Here is a 22,945-nt window from a genome sequence, read left to right as displayed (position 1 = left end):
GATTTAGAAATATATATTTGTATTATTTCTACATGTTCTACTTGGATACTAATATTAGACCAAAACAACCAAAAACATAGTACTATGAATAAGAACTGTGAACATTACGCTTGTTATATAATTGATCCAACTTATTGTTTACTATACATATATGGATATCTATTTTTCTATTTTCTTTTTGGGCTGCTTGTTTGTTATCTATATTAACCACACGTGCATTAACATATATTAGTATTTAAAAAAACAACAACATATTATAGATTCTTTATCTACGTATTATTTAAGAACTTAAATAGTTCTCATTAATCTTTTTGCTATATCATTGTTTGTATTGTATTATGAAAATCATTGATTTTTAATATTTATGCCCTTTGGGGCCCATAATTGGAAATAAAATATCTTCTTTTTTTTCTTCTTCTTCCTCTTCTCCTCTAAAACACCAATATACACATTGTTTTAACATATGTAAAACATGGCGCATTACAATACATTATTAGATTTACATTTGTCAAATAGTTTGTGTAAAGTGTATTGTCATGTTAGGACAAATTTTATTACATGTCTTACATAAGGCCCGTTTTTTTTCTAAACTTAAACAAGTTACTGGTTAAATACTAACTGAAATATGCTTAAGCTGAATCCATAAATATGTTAAAAGAGAGAAGAAAAAACCCCGCAACGGTCGAATGTTTAAGCTATAAACAATTTTGAAAATATCTAAAACATGCTTTTGACCCCGGTTGAAATGTTCTTTAACCATTTAATTGCATGGTTAAGACCGACCCATTAAAATTGTTTAAAACCAGGTAAATTGTTCAGAATAAATAAAAACAGAAAAAAAACCGGGCCTTTAGTCTTTGTCAGTACCGATAACATTTCGAGATTATATATAAGTCGAATTCAATAGTCGAGGGCCTATGATTAATTAGTCGAAAGATGATATTGATATGGAAAATTATATGCCATTTATTTTTTGTTATCATACTTGACTCTTGTAGTCCCTTATAAAATAAGAAAGATGTTACGTACGTTTGTGTAGTCCTCAAAGGGGAATAACCCTCTTTTCCCGCGGTAGATTGCGTGAAGGCACAATAACTGTTCGGGTGTATGCGCGTAGATAAAAAAAAATACTGTTCGGGAATATGCACATAGACAAAATTACTTTTCGGGAATATCCTCTTACATTCGCATGTGGAAGTCAGCGTAAATTCCCGATCGACATACAACCAATCATAACACGGTTTATATCTTTCTTCTGTAGCTCCTGCTCTATGGCCAAGAGAATATAGAACATGTGGTGGTCGACATCAATTACCGATCGACATACAACCAATCATAACACGGTTTATATCTTTCTTCTGTAGCTCCTGCTCTATGGCCAAGAGAATATAGAACATGTGGTGGTCGACATCAATTACCGATCGACATACAACCAATCATAACGCGGTTTATATCTTTCTTCTGTAGCTCCTGCTCTATGGCCAAGAGAATATAGAATATGTGACGGTCGTCATCAATCCCCGATCGACATACAACCAATCATAACACGGTTTATATCTTTCTTCTGCAGCTCCTGCTGAATGGCCGAGAGAGTATAGCACATGTGGTGGTCGACATCAATCACCGATCGAAATACAAACTAAGAATAATACCGTTTATATCTCAGTTTCCTCTGTAGCTCCTGCTAAATGGACAAGAGAATATAGAACACGTGACGGTCGGCATCAATCACCGATCGATATACAACCAATCATGATACGGTTTATATCTTTCTTCTGTAGCTCCGGCTCTTTTGCCAAGAGAATATCGAACATATGGTGGTCGATATCAATTCTTGATCGACATACAACCAATCATAACACGGTTAATTTCTTTTTTTCTGTAGCTCCTGCTCTATGGCCAAGAGAATATAGAACACGTGATGGTCGACATTAATCACCCATCGCCGCATACAACCAATCATAAATAAAGGTTATAACACGGTTTATATCTTTCTTCTGTAGCTCCTGCTCTATGGTCAAGAGAATATAGAACATGTGGTGGTCGACATCAATCCCCGATCGACATACAAACCAAACAAATACGTCTGAATCAACGATTGGGCAGATTTGACCTGAGTGATCTGAATAATGTCAACAATATTCGACTGACCCTTGAAAACAATGGACACACAGGTAATTTATAAATCAGGAATTCAAAATGAATAATGGATTTAGGAAATATCTTATTATTGAACTTATTCACTAAGACTTCCAACGAACGGAAATGATTTAGAATGAAAACGGATCAATCTTTTTACTTAGTTATCAGCTCGATTCGACAGCATATACAAGTGAAAGAACAAAATCTTTACAATTATCCGGCAATCTGTTAAATGGTATTGATCTCGAACTTAATACTCGGGTCAATATGATATGAACAGGTCGGTCGGTATATAACTATTGGATCTAGTTAAAAGGCCATAATTGATAATTGATGCACATTACTGCAATGTTTGCCAATCATCATAGAACTGGCCAAAGGAAAGAAAAATTAGATCATAAATCCATGTTTTCCCTCATGTACCATCTTCCGAATATTACATTTCTTTTTTTAGCTGAAGTTGATGTTGAAGGACTAAACAACCGGCTGGTAGTACGAAGAGGCGGACTTCCTGGGCCTTATACTGTTAAACAGTTTCACTTCCATTGGGGATCACAGGACAGCCGCGGATCAGAACACGACATAAATGGACGATTCTTCCCTATGGAGGTAAAACAACAGAAAAGAAACATCTCCCACAAAAAAACAACAATAATATGAACAATAGACAAAATAGTATGAATCGTGTATAAAATTATCTTCACATTTCTTTTAAACAATAATTGAAGTAAATGCAGATAAGATAATTCCAGAAATTAGAGTAAACTAGTTTTTATATACATGTAGATGAGTTCTTATGAGATATTTCGTTTAAACTGTTTTTAAAAAAGGATGGCAAATAAAACCAGGAAGACTTAGCGAATTTTATCAGCATTTATAGTCTTTATTCGTCGATAAATTCTACTTGCACCAAGTCAGGAATATGACGGTTGTTGTTCATTCGTTTGTTGTGTTTTAGCTTTCGGGTTTGCCATTTAATTATGAACTTTCCTTCTTGAATTTTCATCAGAGTTCAGTATTTTATTGATTTTACTTTTTTCTATGAATAATTCATATCATTGAAATCTCTTTATGGTTTATAACATATGTAAGAATGTTCAAGAAACTACATGTATTAAGAATTATACACACTCAACCACGTTCACCACATGTATGTAGTACGTTGTCTAATCCGATTTGTTGTTTTTATCTAGATGCATGTGTAGTATGCTGTCTAATTCTATTGGTCGTTTTTTTTTTCAAATCCAGATGCATGTTGTAACCTACTCGCAGAGATACAGAATGTTTGAAGAAGCTAAAAATGCAACTGGAGGACTTGCTGTGCTTTCGTTTCTATTTGATGTACGTATATTGTAGGCATTATATACTAGATATTAACACCTGTACTAAGTCAGGTATCTGATGTTCAGTAGTTTTCGTTTTTTTTTATACATATATTAGACCGTTGGTTTTCCCGTTTGAATGTTTTCACACTATTATTTTTTTGGGGCCCTTTATAGTTTGCTGTCCGGTGTGAGCCAAGGCTCCCTGTTGACGACCGTACCTTGACCTAAAATTGTTTACTTTTATAAAATTTACTCATACCACATCTTCCTATATCTATTAAAGGCAAACCATATGGTTTATTTATCTAAAATTTCGTACAAATATATCTTTAAGTTTTAAAGTGATTTCTACATAATAACTTTGATTGACATTACATTCCAGTTCCTTTGTTCTACCAGGGGTGATCACCTTTACCAGATCATCACAGCTTTCTTTGTTTTGTGTGCTTTCCTTTGTTTTGTAACATTTTGGCAAGATGCCTAATCAAAAATTAATCATAGTATCATTTCTTCTGGAAAGATTCACTATCAAATTTTATGTAAAAAAAAACTAGTTCCTATGCTGAGTCTCGAACTCAAAGACATTAAGCATATCAACCACGACTCAAACCCCTTCACCAAGACGACTGGATACAAACTCACTGTTTTAATTTAACATACTTAAACATTGTGTCCGAAGCTCATGATAAGGTATATACGTACTATATAATATGAGATACATGTATAAAGTATATCATATTAAGGATTGTGTGGCGTTCTAAACTAGATTTTATGAAGTTTTGATTAATTTTTAACTTTCTAGATCAGCTAGGATGTAAAATAGTTATCCCATTCGAACTTGGTGTGTCAGTGTTAAATCACCCTCGGGCCTCCGGCCATCGTACACTGGCACACCAAGTCCTCATGGGATAATTATAACTTATACTGTTCGTTTAAATATAAATGATTTACATCACGGTATAAGCACATCGATGTAAAAGTGATATATAAAACATAATTAATATATTGGAAAATGTAAAAATACGGTATTATGTGCACTTTTTCTTAAATTTCAAACAATAGTTCATGAAATACATTTATAGTTATGACTACATTATCGGAACATTCATCTAGTAATGGTTCTCTTAAATTAAAAACAAGAATGTGTCCACAGTACACGAATGCCCAACTCGCACTGTCATTTTCTATGTTCAGACCGTGAAAGAGGAAAAAATCTAATTTGGCATTAAGATTAGAAAGATCATATCATAAGAAACATGAGTAATAAGATTGGACTTCAACTTCCTAAAGAACTACCTTGACCAAGAACTTTAATCTGAAACGAGAAAGACGGACGGACCGAAGAACGGACGGACGCACAGACCAGAAAACCTAATGCCCCTCTGCTATCGTAGGTGGGGCATAAAAATTTTAAAAATCTGGTGAACTAAATTCATTCCTTAATCCGAACCAGGGAAATATTTAAGATATGCACACTATATATGTTGATTGATTGTCTAGATATGTTGCGTCATGTATATATGCAAATATTTTTCATGCACGTTTAGGACTAGAAAAAATACACATTAAGTACATGAGGCAGAACCTGTAAGAAAGGCCGTCCGGGATGACGACGGTCGAAGAAATTTGGACTGCACTGGAAAATGAGCAATATGGGATAGGGGCAGAAGTATTACTCTAGAACAGGGCCCGTATGCATAAAGCTACTTAAGTTAAGATTTCCCTTAGTAAACACTTAAGTTAAGGAAACTCCGCCCTTTTTATCTGATGGTATGCATAAAAAATCTTAAACTAAGTATTTCCTAAGTAAAATCATAATTGTTTTAAGTCACGCCCACAAAACTTAAGTGGTATGCATAAAACTCCTTATACTAAGGAAACGCCTAGGATAACACTTAAGTCTAAGGTACTAATAGATATATATAGAGCTACCTTAAATTTTCAAAAATAGTTAAAAATCAGTCGAAAGTTTGCGTTTTTAGGAGAACATGAATATGCTACCTACAATTTGATTGATTGATATATATATATCAGTAATAAAATACTAATCATTCGTTTATTTTTTTTTGCTAAATAATAAGTAAATATTAAAAATCATCGTTATTTTCTTCAAATCATGTATAATCAACAAATCAAGAGATAACAGTGGGTAGTTATATATACTATTGCCCAATCTCGTTATTATGCATACCGAAAAGTACTCAGTTTTTACACACATGTAACTCATGGTACTATTTTTCTTTTGTTTACTCTGTACGTGACCGATTATTTAAATTGTTAAAATACACCTCGTGGTATCAATTGTAACCGTAAGACTTAGTTAAAACAGAATTAAGGATTGAACAAAGAGCATGCAAAACCACATTTTATATATGTGTTGGGGTTCTTTTTTTTTTTTGGGGGGGGGGGGGGGGGCGTAATTTGAATTTTCAATTCAGTTTTATTCTAAAGATGTACGGCATACCCTAAAAAAAATCACTTATCGGGACAAAATCGAAAAGTTTTAAGACTTACCCAGAGGTGGATTTCTTTCATAAAAGGGGGGGGGGGGGGGTGGACATGGACCTCCATTTTGTTGAAACTATTAGGTTGATTATATAGAATCACTGTTACGGCAGTCAGAAGTCCCCACTGCTACACCCCCATGGAATACGTCGGTTATATAAGGTATTTATGATACCTTACTCGTATTAAATTATTTTTTCATATTACCTTATATATTCAGTGAGATATATTGCGATTTCGAAAATATTGTGGCTGTAATAATTTGTTTTATATATAGTAAAGATTGTAGGACTTTTGAAAAATATCCTAGTTTGTATATGGATTTCTGGGGGGAAATCTACCCTCCCCCCCTTTTTTTTTGTTGTGAAAGGGAAGCGATAAAACTGTTAATTTCACATAAAAAAAGATTTTTTTTTAAACCATAAGCAAATGTAAGCAAGGAAGATGGAAAGGGAGAAAGTAGCGCATAATAAGCTGAACAATAAGTGAACATTTTATTGAAAAAAAGTGTTTTGTAAAATTATTTGTTAGCTCATGCTTACAATGCTACACTCAGTTTTGTGGTACGCCACTGAAACCTTGATCATGTTTTGTTAGAGTTTAAAACATTTTGTTGTCTCCAGAAAATATTACACCCATGAAAGATAATTAAAGATTAAGTAGAGGAAAGTTTTGGATTACCAAAATATTTTTCTTCCAATGCATATCCGTCAAAACATCAACCATAAAAAGCGTTGTCTTATATGCGCCAACTGTTCATCATTATACTATGTTACGTTTTCTATTTACATACCTTTATCAATTTAACCCCAGCTCTTTAAAATAAAAGCATGCATTGATGAATAAATTTGAATAATCATAGCAAACTTTTACACGGGTGAGTACATGTGATGAGCTCATATATTAACGGTAATTAGAGAAAGGTTCCGATTTAACAGGTCGGGACCACTACCTTATATGGAAATGCATAAATTAGCATACTTATGTTCTCGCACATGTAATTGTTTATTTACATGTGACGCAATTTATTTTTACCTAGGTTTTTGACCAATCCACTAAATGAGTCACAATGCATGATGGACTACTACGTGTTTACAATCAACCAAGAACACGTGTTATTTACTGAAATACAACACTTTTTTTCGTGCAATGCGGGATTCACAATTTCGCTTAGTTTTTCATTTTGTGTATCCTCATTTATAGTTCGTGATATAAAGTATTACTTCCATGCTCAGATTAACGAAGAGTTGTTTCTATGCGAAAAAAAAGGGTTTGAATTACCCGATATATAGCCATTAACATGTTTGATGATGGCACAGAGATTTCATGTATTTGTCCACCAGAAGCAACGAAACAACAGCGAAAAAACACAATTACCAATGAGACAAACTTACTGGTGTAAAGTAAGCCGTCGAAAACAGCCGGTACTGATATTCAAGAGTACAGCAATGTTCGTATTATTATTTAAACATGTTCTTGGATTAATTTGCACTTCTCATAAGTGCAAATTGGAACCACACTTTTTTTTGTCGTAGAATCATCAAATTTGGCAATAATGTACCTCTGGGGATAAATAACACAATACAAAAATAAATTTGATATGGCTCGCCCGGTTCGGCAACTGGAGTGAAAACAGTGACAAAATCCTGTAGGATATTTTTTTCTCCCATAGGATTTTTAAAAATCCTACAGGATTTTGAGAAATCCTATAGGATAAAGTCATAATCCCGTAGGATATTTTAAATATCCTATGGGATATATAAATCCTATCGGATTTATTTATCCTATAGGAAAATTTATCTCCTATGGGATAAAATTAATATCCTATGGGATTTAAAATCCTGTAGGATTTTCAAAAAAAGTGTTAAATCCGATAGGATTTTTTTTATCCTATAGGATTATCATGAAAGACTTTTTGTCAGAAACTAATGTCCCTTAGGATATTTTTTTCTCCTAAGGGATTTATTTTGTCCTGTGGGATGTTTTTTCTCCCATAGGATATTTTTTTCTCCTACCGGATTTTTTTCTCTCCCTTAGGATAAATTTTGTCCTGTAAGATATTTTGTTTTCCCTTAGGATTAACTTTGTCCTATAGGATTATTTTTTCTCCCATAGGATTAAATTTTGATACGTTTTGTCATCTAAGATGGATTCGTCAGTTTTGTTGGTATTTTACAAACGTTAACAATTGTTGCTACATAGATATTGATCACTACGTAGCTACTACGATATTGAACTCAACCTTTGTATTTAGCCTAGCTGCTACATAGATATTGATACCAGGGTTGGGTTCAATATCGTAGCAGCTACGTAGCGGCTACGTAGCTGCTATCAATATTTATGTAACTAGTCTATAGCTACACATTCAATAGTCAAAATCTACGTAGCACTTCGTAGCTGCTACGATATTGAACTCGACCCATCTACGTAACCGCTACGATATTGAACACGACCTTGGGTTGTGTTCAATATCTTATCGGCTATATAGATTTATGACTATTGAACGGGTGGCTAGCCTAGCTGCTACATAGATATTAATAGCAGCTAAGCTAGCTACTCGTTCAATAGTCATAAATTTACGTCGCACTACGTAGCTGCTACGATATTGAACGCAACCCTGAAAAGGGTCGTTATAGTTTCCATAATTATCGAAACGGATACATGGAAATATTACTTTATAGGATTGTGCAAATCTTGCCTTCGTATATGGTTTTCATGATATTAATTATTAATGAGTCTGTTTAATAAATGTTGTTTGTTTTACGTCCTGTGGCAAATATTTCATGTATGTTCATAACGAGAACACATTAATTATACATACAATAGGTAGGCTTTTCATAGCAAATATAAAAGGTCGACTGAGAGAATGGACATGGAACTTGGAATGGTAATGCAAAATGAGGATATATTGAATAAAAAACAGAACTGCCTCAATTAATTGTGCAAGAGTACCAAATGTGCAGAAGTCTTCCGTGCATGAAATCTATGCTTAAATCGACCATCGTTTTTCAAGTACAGTTTTCAATAATATCAATTGGTTAAATGCATTTTGATGGCTTAAATAAAAGGGAGAGTTCTTTTAGATTGGATTATTTATTGCACTTTAGTTTTTTTTTTATATGATACTATATTTTTCTGACAGCTTCAGATTTCTCTTGGTTATGTTTTTGCACTTAGTGCGGGAAATCGTGGGTTCAAATCCCGGCCTGGTCAATCCAAATACGTCAACATTTAAAATTGCTGTTCCTCCGCTAAGCAAGTGGAATTAATAATTTAATTACACCTCTCCTCCATTACATGATATATCTGTAAAAAAAGACTGGTATGCTCGAGTGGCTAAATGATGTCTAAATGCGGAGTGTTACCTTGTGAACTAGCACGTTAAAAATCTTTCTCGACACTATCAGTCTAGAACAGGGTTCATATTCAGTATAACATTTGGAACTTGAATTTGTCTCTGGACAGGTCTGGATATAAGGCATATTCAACGTTCATTATATATCTACTAAATCGTTAATAAAAAGAGAAGTATTTGCCTTGTACTGATTTTTATTTCAAGTACTTGGTTTGATTTCCACGAATTGATATTATAAAAATGGAATGGTTAAACTTTTCACAAAATATGTATGTGCCTTTTGTGATATTTTTAATGGCAGGTAATATGAAATTAGCTCCTTACTTTATTTATACATGGAACGTTTTTTTTTTGGGGCTTGATAAGGTGTATAGGGATCTCTCTATAATAAAAAAAAAAACAAATGACTGTAAAAAAAACTTTCAATATAATGATTGTCTGTGTTGTTGGGTTGTTGTCTCATCAATATTTACTCTTATTTCCTTTTTTCGAACCCAAAGAGTAGACTTGAGCACAGAAATATTGTCCACTCTTGACTTCATCAGCTCGACTTTCGACTTAACCTTGCTGAAAAAGTAAAGCCCCCCCCCCCCTATTCCTACCAACGTGAAAATTAGTTAACAGACTAAAATGGCCACTACGATGCTTTTGCTGTTGTTTTTTAATCAATGCCTATTGCAGCTATAATTCCCGGTTTTGGACAGAATAAAAAGAAGTAGATGTGATTCGATTGTGAATGAGACAACTTCAAACTATTGCTTTCCACCAAGGTTCACATGAAGCTGATGAACGCAAATTTATATAAAAAAAGAAGATGTGGTATGATTGCCAAAGAGACGAATGACATAGAAATTAACAACTATACATGTAGTTTACCTTACGGCTTTCCACAATGAGCAAAGCTTTTGTATCTAATTTCATTTTATATGATTAATGTATTGCCTTGTATCGTTTCTTTTGTTTACTAGTATATTGAATGTCTCTGGTGGTATGAATCTTACTTCATGAAATTTAAAATTATACCCTTTTTCAATAATAGGCTACCGCAATAAAGATATAAGCTTAATAAAATAATTATTTCAGATTTTCACTCGTTCAGGAAATGTCATACGGGACAAGAATGAGTTTTAATGGCGAAAAATATTTTTTTAAACAAATGTGCATGTGTAAGCTGTTTTGTGATGTTCTATTCTATCAGGAGTTTCAGAAAAGGGGGAATAAAAACAATTATGCCAAAAAACAGTTTAACTTGCGAAGCTTTCTTTGGTATTCAATGTTACAAAAATAGTTATTCTTTTGTAGATTTAGAACTTGGAACACAATTAAAAAAATGTCTATTGAAATTGGTAGATGGCAAAATAGTTAAAGAGAACATTTTATTTATTATATATACTTTATGTAAAATTAGGTGAAATTGAGGACGAGTTTCATTATAAAGTTGAAACACAAGAGTGCACACGCTGAAATGTCTCGCCTTTTATACTAATCATTGATATTATGTTGATAGTCCTAAGTATAAAGCTTAGTTTTATTACAACTGTCTCATAAACTTAACATTAACCAAGATAACTAAACAAAGACCAATGAACCTTGAAAATGAGGTCAAGGTCAGATGAACCATGCCAGGCAGACATGTACAGCTAACAATGCTTCTATACAACATATATAGTTGACCCATTACTTATAGTTTAAGAAAAATAGACCAAACACAAAAACTTAACACTGTGCAATGAACCGTGAAAATGAGGTCACCGTCAAATAAAACCAGCGCGACTGACATAAAGATCATAAAATATTTCCATACACCAAATATAGTTGACCTATGGCATACAGTATTAGATAAAAAGACCAAAACTCAAAAACTTAACTTTGACCACTGAACCATGAAAATGAGGTCAAGGTCACATGACATCTGCCCGCTAGACATGTACACCTTACCATCATTCCATACAACAAATATAGTAGACCTATTGCATATAGTATGAGAAAACAGACAAAAACACAAAAATTTAACTATAACCACTGAACCATGAAAATGAGGTCAAGGTCAGATGACACCTGCCAGTTGGACATGTACACCTTACAGTCCTTCCATACACCGAATATACTAGCCCTATTGCTTATAGTATCTGAGATATGGACTTGACCACCAAAACTTAACCTTGATCACTGATCCATGAAATGAGGTCGAGGTCAAGTGAAAACTGTCTGACAGACATGAGGACCTTGCAAGGTACGCACATACCAAATATAGTTATCCTATTACTTATAATAAGAGAGAATTCAACATTACAAAAAATTTGAACTTTTTTTTCAAGTGGTCACTGAACCATGAAAATGAGGTCAAGGACATTGGACATGTGACTGACGGAAACTTCGTAACATGAAGCATCTATATACAAAGTATGAAGCATCCAGGTCTTCCACCTTCTGAAATATAAAGCTTTTAAGAAGTGAGCTAACACCGCCGCCGCCGCCGCCGCCGCCGTAGCCGCCGCCGCCGGATCACTATCCCTATGTCGAGCTTTCTGCAACAAAAGTTGCAGGCTCGACAAAAACGAAAAGTGTATTTAACGTTTTTGTAAATAGCTTCTCAAATATTGAATTGATTTTATCAAAACAAAAAGTATAAGATCAAAAATTAAATTTTCTATCAAGATTCTTTATTTCTTATAAAACCAAGTTAATGGTACAAGGAAAGATATTTTTACATATAATAACATACAGATTTTGCGCATGACAAGTTTGCACAAAACGAGCAACAAGAATGAGAGATTGGGGATCAACCTGGAGAACATACATCTATATTGATAATTCTAATTAATTTACACAAATTTTTCAATACACGAATATTTTTTGAAATAAATAAAGTGCCGAATGCATATCTATAACTTGCCTTGGGTATACTTTTTATGTCCCTATTCGTACAGGAAGTCCTGTGTTGTTATTTAGACGTACCGATCCACAATATCTGACACACATTTGCAAAACAGGTCATTTGTAATATAAGCTGGAAAAATTTCATAGTTTTAGAATAAAGCGGTGCATCGCAATTGCGTTAAGATAAATTAATATTTAATTTCCTACCAAAAGATATTGGTTTTTGTTTTCAATTCTTTCTCAAATTTAGATATAGAGTTGACACTGCAATGTTTTGTATCAGGTTTATTCCACTCATGAAGGAATAAACGATTCAGAGAAAGCCTGCAAAATGGAACCACAATTCATGACTAAGTCAAACTACAGTATACCTAAGGTGCATCTTCTCATTCTTTATCTTTAATCTGTACGATTCTATAGCATTCATAAATTTTAACTACCCGATATTGCTCAACTCAACCATGTAATACATTTTTACTCTAATAAACGGGATGGGGGGATTAGGCCACATGATTTACCGGTGTGTAGAAATACCGCAAAGGATTTCTTAGTGCACTATACGAAGAATGTTTTTGCACTAAAACGATGTTTTTAGATTACACAGAACATGATTATAAGAGGATATGAGTAAATACCTCATATCTATAAAGTTTGGTATCAATAGATATTGTAATTTTGAAGTTAAAGGACTTTTTAATCAACACGTGCCAGTCGGCACGTGACCAACGGCCTATTGCAAAATCCCAAATCATCATGTTCAATCAACCTTATCCAATAAACAATTGGTTGTTGTTGAATAAAGCTAACGGTTTAGGGTGGTATAATTTCATGTTTATTAAAAATAAATAAAAAAAATAATTTTGTGTTTACTTTGCCTTTGTTTTATTTTGTTTCTAAGGAAATTGCTATGCAAGCTTCTTTGTTTATTTAAAGAAGCCAATTTTGAGATACAAAGTGATAAACAAAGCTTTTGCGATTTCATTTCCTTATTTACAATACTAGAGTTTACAGACTATCATTATACCTTGAGAGACATATGAGAGTATGTGGCGTCCGTGGGGTTCTTCAAAATCCGATTACAGAAGTAATATAGAAAAACTACAAGGGGTAAAGAATATATTACGTTTTTAAGAGAGAATATAAATCATAACTGTCTTCTATGAACGATAACTTTAAAACTGATGTCAATGCTTTTTTTAACAATTCATCTTTATTCAACAATTGAAGATGAATACCATTTTATTGTATAATGTAATAAGCAGTGATGTAAGAAATATAATTCACAATGCGCATGGGAGAATCTAAATAATTTAGTTAACTTAATCATATGACTCTAAAGCCCGTTCTGCCATTATTAAGAGACGCTAAAGAACTGGACAACTGTGGAAATATAAGATTTTAAGATTTGGAAATAAATGAAATTGGTGTCACAAATGGTATGTCTGCTTGTATTTGAAATTTTTTATAAATATATATGATGCTCTTATACACAATTATTAATGGTTGTTTTACTTCGCTTAGTTATAGCATTTAACAAATAACTCTTCGTATTCTTATTTTCGGCATCAAATAAAATTTATAATGGAATAAATATTTTTTTAAAGACAAGGAAAATGAAAAAAAATATATACAACAAAAATAAGCAAAAGGAGATGTGGTATGGGTGTCAAAGAAACACCTATCCACAAACGTTGAATTTGAAGTAGATGTAAGAAATAAATAAGTCATATTTACAGTCTAAAAATGTGTTTAGCCGGGGCCTGAACATCAAGCTACACATATCTATACTTGTAACGGTACGTCTAAACACCACCTAGGCCGCCTTGGTGCACTAAGCTCCAGGAAGTGCACTAAGCCCATGATGGACCAGTCAAATAAGCACTAAGGTCATTCAGTACCATAAAGAGCATATATCTAAATTTTGGTGTAAATATATTCAGAAATAAAAGAGTTAACATTTTGGCACGCGCCGATTTTGTGTAATGTGTCCAGTTGTAATATTGTTGATTGAATCCAATGAAGCTTGACGAATTTATAAATACTGCACTAAGGATATGAAGCAAAGGTTAAATATGCACCAAGATCATAAATTAAGATAAATCATTATATTAAAAAACATATGTTAAAAGTTGGTTCCATGATATAAAGAGATTCAAAAGTTATTAACATTTTAACGTGACACGCGCTCTACATGTGTAATGCATGTCTGATCACCTTGTTAATTGGACCAATCAATTCTGAGGGATTATCTTTTAACTAGTAAATTATTTTCTTTGTTCCTAATTAGTAATGATAAAAGGTCTGTTTTCTGTGATGCTTTGTGAGAAATTTATTTTCGGAAAAGTGTTTGTTTGCGCTTTTCGAAATAAAAGATTTGCGGAAATATAGTAAAAACAATAGAAATTGGCTCTTACTCGAAGCGGAGTATATTGTAGTCTATTTCTTTCTTTTTATTCTTCCCCATTTAGTGTTTTAATATTTGCACGAATAGACACAAATTTATACAGACTTATTTCAAATATAAGAGTTACAATGTTGCGTCCTTCGGGTTGGTTCAAGGCAACCCATTTTCAACAAGTATGACAGACCGCTTGAAATTCTGCAAAGAGGTAATTATTAAATTTATATTTCATATAAATAGATAGTTATGATTGCCAATAAGACAACTATCCACCACTGTCCAGAGATGGACGAAGATAAAAACAAAAAAAGGGTCGCGCAATACAACCTTAAATGATAATTATATAGTGATAATTTAGATTAATTTCTATAGTCTCTCATAACTCTTTATAGGATGGCACTTGTATTTTAATATACAAAATTGCTGTTTTATTCAATTTTATATTATAATGATTATATTACAAGTGTACAGACTTTAATAAAATATTGAATCTGAAGCTGACCCTGTTTAGAGAGATATATTGTCATAAAATGCTCTAGGTACTTTCTGTATATGTATGTTAAGGTCGAGGATCAGTAAATGACCAGTCCATAGATTTTTTTCGAATTAAGAACTCAATTAGATATTGAAAATATACATCAGAAAATGTAAAAAAAGTATATGTCACAGACTTCGTTTTCAAGAAAAAGCCATTTTTAAAATGTTCCGATAGGGTACTAAATAACATTGAATATGTAGGGGAAATCAATATTTTTCTACAACAATTTTCGGTTTCCTGAATAAATAAATCACTTGAACCACTCCATAGAATTTAAAAAAAAATCAAAATATGTTCTTCCTCTTCCCAAATTCATTGGTCCATTATTATACACATGGCATACTTACCTTACTGATAATTTAACCGAATTAGATATTGATCCAGAAATAATAACAACTGTACAAAATACAGGTACAGCATTAAATAACATAAAAAAGCAAATTAAATCTAATTGCAATGTCTTTTTCAATAATCTATTTGAAAAAAGATAAAGGACTTAAATGAAAGTAATAAAAGTTTCCTATACAAAAATATTATGATTAACTTGAAACAAGAATTTTACCCAAAACATAACCATTCTGACTCCAGAAAACTATTAGCAAAATTCAGAATTAGCGAACACACTCTTTTAATAGAAAAGGGTAGACATCTTAAGATCCCTAGAGATCAGAGATATTGTAAATTCTGTAATGAGATTGAGGACGAAAAACACTTCTTTCTCAACTGCCCTAAATATAACTTTTATAGAAACAAATATTTTGAATTCACACAGATCAATTCGGAGTGGAAAGATACTGCTAAAGATGACATGCTTAAACTTAAAATAATACTAAACCCCACATCTCACAGATTTATATGGCAATTAAATTATTTGATTTGATTTGATTATTTCTGCACTGGAAAGGCTCTTATTTAATGAATTTATGTTAATAGTCGTTTATTGTGCACTTTCGAATTACAATGAAGTATTGATTAAAAACAAATAAAAGTATCATAAATTCAAAATAACCTATCAAAAAATACACACAAAAAAAAAAAGAAATTCAAAGTTTTGTTTAAAATTCTACAAAAACAAAATACACGCATAAACAAAATATGTAACAGGACAAACAAGAAGGTGTAATTATATATATGCCAGGTAATTGTTATGTTTCTTTATTTCTTCATGGATCAGTGATTTTATTACCTGGTTAATTACTGGCACGTGCCGTCGGACAAAACCTTTGATGACAGAAAAAATCAAATTACGACTTAACTACAATTTTTAATGACTAAAAAGTTCAGATACATTATGTTCATGAAAAACTACGTCCGATGGTATGTTTATTTCATTCATGGCACCATCCAATCATGGGCTTAGTGCAGTTTCATGAACTTAGTGCACCAAGGCGGCCTAGGTGGTGTTTAGACGCTCCCTTCTTGTAATGCATTTGTAGATAAGTTCGTACCCTAAATATGTTCCTCTCCTAAACATGTCGAGGAAAGTGTGTAAACCTATATGTATTTAACCTGACCACATGTTAAAGATAAACATGTTTGGTACTGCCTCTTATAAAAAAGTGAAACATTCTCAGTAAATCACATCAGAACTTAGATCAGACTAAAACCTCACTTAAACTGAATATATTTGTTTTTGTAGAACAGGAGTTTAGTATCCCATAAAACATAAATCATTATATAGAGACCTAGGCAGCAAAGATAGTCATTAGAATCTTTTTGCATTTGCCTGTGTTCTATCCTTTTAAAAACCTTGCGGTGAGGCATGGTTTCTGACATCAGAAAAATAAATGAAGTATAGGCCACTGGACGTTAAGCAACCAAGTATTAAACCTCACCTTTCCGTGAAGTGTTTACAATTATTTGTATTTTTGAAATTAAAAAAAAATGGATAAACATTTCCAAAAACTGAAAATATTTGAGAAGACGCTATTACCTTAGAAGTAAAAAAATTACCAGACAGAATAAACACGGCAGAAACAAACAAACGAAAAAAAATCAAGAGAACAATTTGAAATACCATATACATGTTAAAATCGGTATATACAAGCGGATTATAAACGGGACAGGGTTGAGCGAACATGAATTTCTACTGATTACACTAAAGGTGGCAATCAACTGATTGAAGCACGTGTCGAGAAAATATTAGATAACTTTCTAATTAAAAATGACATAATTATAAAATTTGATTTTATGATTTTTTACAAAGTCTTTTTCTAGATGCCATATCCGTTGTGATAGTATCTTTCCATCAGGTCCTGAGTGTACATTTTTGTTCTTAGTGCACTAAGGAGGTCCTTTGCAGTATTTCTACGAATCCCATGATTTACATGTATGCTGAGGGAAAAGTCGCACATGTTTTTATAAGTAGGACGAAAGTCACAAAAATGTAATCCAAGTGTACACGTTGGAAAAAAGTCTGTGAGAAAGGTTTAAATATTTTTATTTAACATCTTCATATTTTTATCTGCGAAATCATAACTTCGCTAGCCGTTAAGACGGAACAGTATTCCATACCGCAGATACCATTCAATGATAGACTTTGTAAATTTTGTAGTTCGAACTGTGTGGAAAACGAAATACATGTTTTAATGGTCTGTCCTTTATATACAGACTTCCGATATGAACTTTTTCAAACATCACGTGAACATATTAACTTTGACAGAATGAACACAGAGAAAAGATGTATTGCTCATATGAACTGTAAATACATACAAAAGTTTTTAGCTCGTACAATAAATAGTTTTTTTATTAGAAGAAAAAAGTTTTTATGAAATTATGATTTACAAACAATATATCTTCAGTATTATTTTTGTCTTTCTTTGTGCATATTTGTTTCTTACATAAAGGTTACTGTGATGTGTTTCAAATAAAATCCCAAGTTTATATCCCTTTATTTTCTTTTGCAAAGATAATTTCAATTGACAATTTTATTATAATATCTATCATCAGAATATTAGCATTTTAATAAAGATTTTATTCGTTTATTTTGTTACTTATATCAGAGGCATATAATACATATGTATTATATGTCTCTGCTTATATCAAATGTGGATATTATTTTAATTTCATCAAAGATTTACTAAACAAATCATTGATTTCATTGATAAAGATGTGTGTGTAACTATACAAATCCTTGTGGTAACTAATTCATAATTGTATATATTTTAATTAATTTTATTGTAAATAGTGTCTCGTAATTTTATGAAGGCTGGCTATCGATCTTTGTTTTAACTGTAAGACCAATGTGCGACACTATAATGAAATAATCATTATATTCATCTTTTATATTTAATCTCAATTACTAGATTAAAATTTACCTAATTGAACATTGCAGATGTACGCTGACCACTATGTGTATATACCAAGAAACTGCTAGGTGTGAAAATAAGATGTGTCAATGTTATGAGGACCTGTACGGGGGTCCTTAATTCTATAATTGTTCAGTCTTTTTCTGTGTTCTTTATATATAAGCACTTCGTCATTCTCTATTCCTTATTTTTTTCTCTATGTTTCTGTAGTCATTATTTATTTTCCTTTATTCGGCACTTTTAACCCATTATTCTCTATTCATCGACCCCATCCTGACCCTCTTTTTTAATGAACCGTTAGCAAATACGTCTCGAAGGTGGCAGCATACATCACAGTCCACGACATTATAAACTAGTAAGGCACACATACTGCTGGTGATCAACCTTTGATTAATAAACTAGAATAAATATACTAAAAAAAAATTAAAGATAATGTATATTTTTTACAATTTCGTTCGTCCGATTTTTGTCGACAAATGGTTCAGGTTTTTTTTCGCAGTTTTAAGTAACGTTATAATATATATATTTTATAGAATAGCTTAAAAGCAGATACATATATTTATTTCGTGTCAAACCATTTCTTGGAACTTGTGAAGCTTTTTATGATAAATGGAATATTTTTTTTTTCGATTGACCTATTGATATGATCTGCTGAAGAAGTCAAAGGTGTATTCGTCAACAGAAGGATTAAGTTGGGCACATTTTTTAAAAGAAACAATAGAAAGATAAAATTTGAAAATAAAACAAGATTCTATTTATTACAGCTTCCTTCTTGTTTTCTAAATACAATTCAAATCACATGATTATATACAGCTACCTTCTTGTTCTCTAAATGCAATTCAAAATCCATAATTTGTTTTATAAACCAATTAAAATACTAAACACATGACGAAAAAACGGTCGCCGAAAAAACATATTCATAGTCAAACTGTTTGTACACACGTGCGTGATAAACGGTCCATGGTTGAATGATCATGAATTTCAATCGATTACACAGATTGCAATCAATATTGAATGTGGCACGTGTCGATAAAACATTAAATTTTGTAATTCTTAAAGATGTTATTAATATATAATATTGAATTATTTATTTTGAAATAGTTTACTTCTATAATTCATTCCTTAGTGCCAATTATATCATATCGTCTGGTCCCTTGTACTTGCATCACTTTTTATTAAAATTTTCATCAGAATCTTTCGACAATTTCGATCACACAGATGAAGCTTTAAAAAGTTGAAAAATATTTTCACGAGTCAAACAGTTGACGTGCTTTCTTTATCATGTTTAAGCATGCGAGAATGTATTCTTAAAAAATCTAAGAGACACAGAAAACGTAATACTACTAGTATACGAAATCATTCAATTTTGCATAAAGATGATAACTCTAACTTAAAAAAAAAAACGTTCAGAAATATGAAAAGGAAAAGATGGACTTCCTTCTTGAACAAAATACAAAACTAGTAAACGGTGAATGTATATGTACTACTGTAGACTTTGTTATGATGACCTTTAACTTAATAAATATTTATTTTTTATTATTTCAATCAACAGGTAAACCTTAATTAAATTTTTTCCGGAATAGTAATTTCTTTCCGGAAAAAGTAAGATATTTATTTGCGGAAACGTAATTTTTTTTTCCGGAATTGTCATCTTTTTTTCTGGAAAAGTAATACCAATTTGCGGAAACGTAAAAACGCCGCTACTTATTTCGGAAAAGTAATGCACGAAAATGCGGAAACGTGAAATTGGATTTTTGGGAAAAAAACAAGTGAAACTGCGAGCTACTGCTCACTGATGATACCCCCGCCGCAAGTGGATAATATTAATAGTGTAAAAATATGCAAGTGTTCGGTAAACAGGAAGTTGTCGAGTGATGAATCTGAAAACGCATCACACGGTATAGCTGACTTATATAAATCCTGAAACCAAATTTCAGAAATCCTTGTATTGTAGTTCCTGAGAAAAATGTGACGAAAATTTTCAACTTGGCTATCATGTGTAAAATCATACAAGTGTTCGGTAAACAGGAAGTTGTCAAGTGATCAATCTGAAAACGCATCACACGGTATAGCTGACTTAGATAAACCCTGAAACCAAATTTCAGAAATCCTTGTATTGTAGTTCCTGAGAAAAATGCGACGAAAGTTTCATGGGACGGACTGACTGACGGACGGACTGACGGACTGACGGACGGACTGACGGACGGACGGACAGACAGAGGTAAAACAGTATACCCCCCCCCTTTTTTAAAGCGGGGGTATAATAACTACTAAAGGACATGTTAGCGCCGACATGAGTTGTATGAAAAGATTTCCAAAACAACCACATCATTAAGAAGGAATGTTTACATGCTATACTCTCGTACTAGTATTACAGGGTTCTTGTGGCGTTCACCTTAGACACACATCTTTTTAACGATGTTTAACAAGAATACCCCTATTAAGCGGACAAGCAATTTATTCTTTTTACTGTTATTGAATACCGAGAAAGAAAATAAATCCCGAAATTAATTTGGAACTTTGATACTCAATAGTTTCCCATCAAAATATTCACAATTAGTGTTCGTCCAGTGGCATATATAACAATCTTATTTCTATATGCAATCAACAATGAGCAAAACCCTAACCTTATAGTCATCTATAAAAGACCCCGAAATGACAAATGTAAAAACAATTCAAACGAGAAAACTAACGGCCTGATTTATGTACAAAATGTGAAAATTCCTTGATAACCTGAATTTTCTTAATTATTTGACTACAATATATAAGTCACTGTTTAAGAAAAATAAAAAATAAAATTCTGGGACTATTATATTAACGTTAGTATAATAGTCCCAGAATTAAAGTGTTGATAAAATAAGAGCCTCAAATTTGAAAGTTTTAAAACATTTCGAATATAAAAAAAAAAGTAAAAAAATATACAAAACAGACTTTTTCGTTCATTTTGTAACATGAATTAGGCAGTTAGTTTTCTCGACTGAATTGTTTTACATTGTCATTTTGGGGCCTTGTATAACAGACTATGCGGTATGGACTTTGCTCATTTTTGAAGGCCGTACAGTGACCTATAGTTGTTTATTTTTGTGACAATTTGGTCTCTTGTGAAAAGTGGTCTCATTGGCAATCATACCACATCTTTTTTATATATTTAAATCATTTTACAAGACATCAAATTGTTATTTTGTGTTACTGTTGCAGACAATTCTTTTCAAATATTAAAAAAATTATTTTAATTCAATGGAATTTTGCATTTGCACCCGCTTGAAAAAAATAAAACCATATAAAGAAGCAACATCGAAATTCTCTGTACTTTAAGCGGCATTTTCACATGAGTAAAATATAAGGTCAACGTTTGAAACTTTCCGTGGAACAACGTCAAAATCGTTGTTTTATTAGGAACGTCGTGTAACGCTAAGTGGCACCAATACCGTGCGTAACGTCAATATAAATCTGTGATTTTACTATGTCCACAACTTCGATGAACCAAAGCAAGTTAAACATCAACCTGTATCTAAATCAAATTGGTTCTCTTCTTCTTCGTCTTCTTCTTTTGGTATACAATAGTCTATCGACATTCGATGATTACATAGTGTTGGTATACGTGGACTAGTCTATTTACAAAACTTTTACCCCAATTTATTCAAAATATATGTTTTTTTCTTATGTTTAATGTATACATGTATATATTTTAAATTGCGCTATAGTTCCGTAACTTTCTACCCAGTCGTATAAACGAATCGTCGACAAGTGCGTACATTTTTTTAAATCAATATTTCTGTTATGTTCCAATCTGTCCTTCACTATTGACATCGAGTATATATTACATTTTCCCAAAGTCAACCTTGGAAAAAATATTTAAATAGAATGTAATTTCATCAAATCTTATTTTTTGGGTATTATTTATATTTTTATGAATTATATTCTTTACACCAGAAATGTTATTTATAAACAAGCGTATGAGTTTAGTTATGACAAGTAAGACAGAGTTGTATATTATACATCTGATAGTTCAAATGGAAAGTTATAAGTTATCGGCCGAGTACACAGAATAATACCTGCAGAAGTGAAACGATGCATGAACTTGCAAGTCCGACAGGAAATCGCTTGAATACCTGGACGTATCACCTCACACTCCTAACAATACCTTTGGAAGTAATACCTTTAGGCATGCTGGTGATCAGATGAGGGAAGATCAGAATTTATTTGAAAAAAGTTTATTACTTTAAAGAATTATGAACAAATTAGATTTTCGAAAACAATTTTCACGGAACACTTATTCATGATTTCAACTTTGACTCTTTACTTAATTCCAATATTAACAGTTTAAGAACAACAGACCATGGTAATTTAAAAAAAATGCAAAAATTTTCCGTATAAAGTTAGTTAGTCGGATAAAACAACAGTACGATTGACAAGATATCGACACGCAATTACGACTACATCCTTATTCTTTCAAAAAGAGATTCTCAGGCAACCTCAGAATATAAAGTT

General features: G+C 32.2%; 1 protein-coding gene across 1 annotated transcript in view; it reads left to right on the top strand.

Moving 5' to 3' along the window:
* The window catches only part of LOC143074162 (carbonic anhydrase 1-like), a 37,694-nt gene that overhangs the window by 6,000 nt on the left and 8,749 nt on the right, over window positions 1–22,945 (top strand). The window contains exons 3-5 of the mRNA XM_076249712.1: window positions 2,004–2,174; window positions 2,597–2,751; window positions 3,391–3,483. Of these exons, the coding sequence (XP_076105827.1) occupies window positions 2,004–2,174; window positions 2,597–2,751; window positions 3,391–3,483 (419 nt within the window). The remainder of the gene's footprint in view (window positions 1–2,003; window positions 2,175–2,596; window positions 2,752–3,390; window positions 3,484–22,945) is intronic.

The sequence above is a fragment of the Mytilus galloprovincialis genome, chromosome 5 (genome assembly GCF_965363235.1).
Source record: "Mytilus galloprovincialis chromosome 5, xbMytGall1.hap1.1, whole genome shotgun sequence".
In the NCBI taxonomy this organism is placed as follows: Eukaryota; Metazoa; Mollusca; class Bivalvia; order Mytilida; family Mytilidae; genus Mytilus; species Mytilus galloprovincialis.
This window is presented reverse-complemented; position numbering and strand designations above follow the sequence as displayed.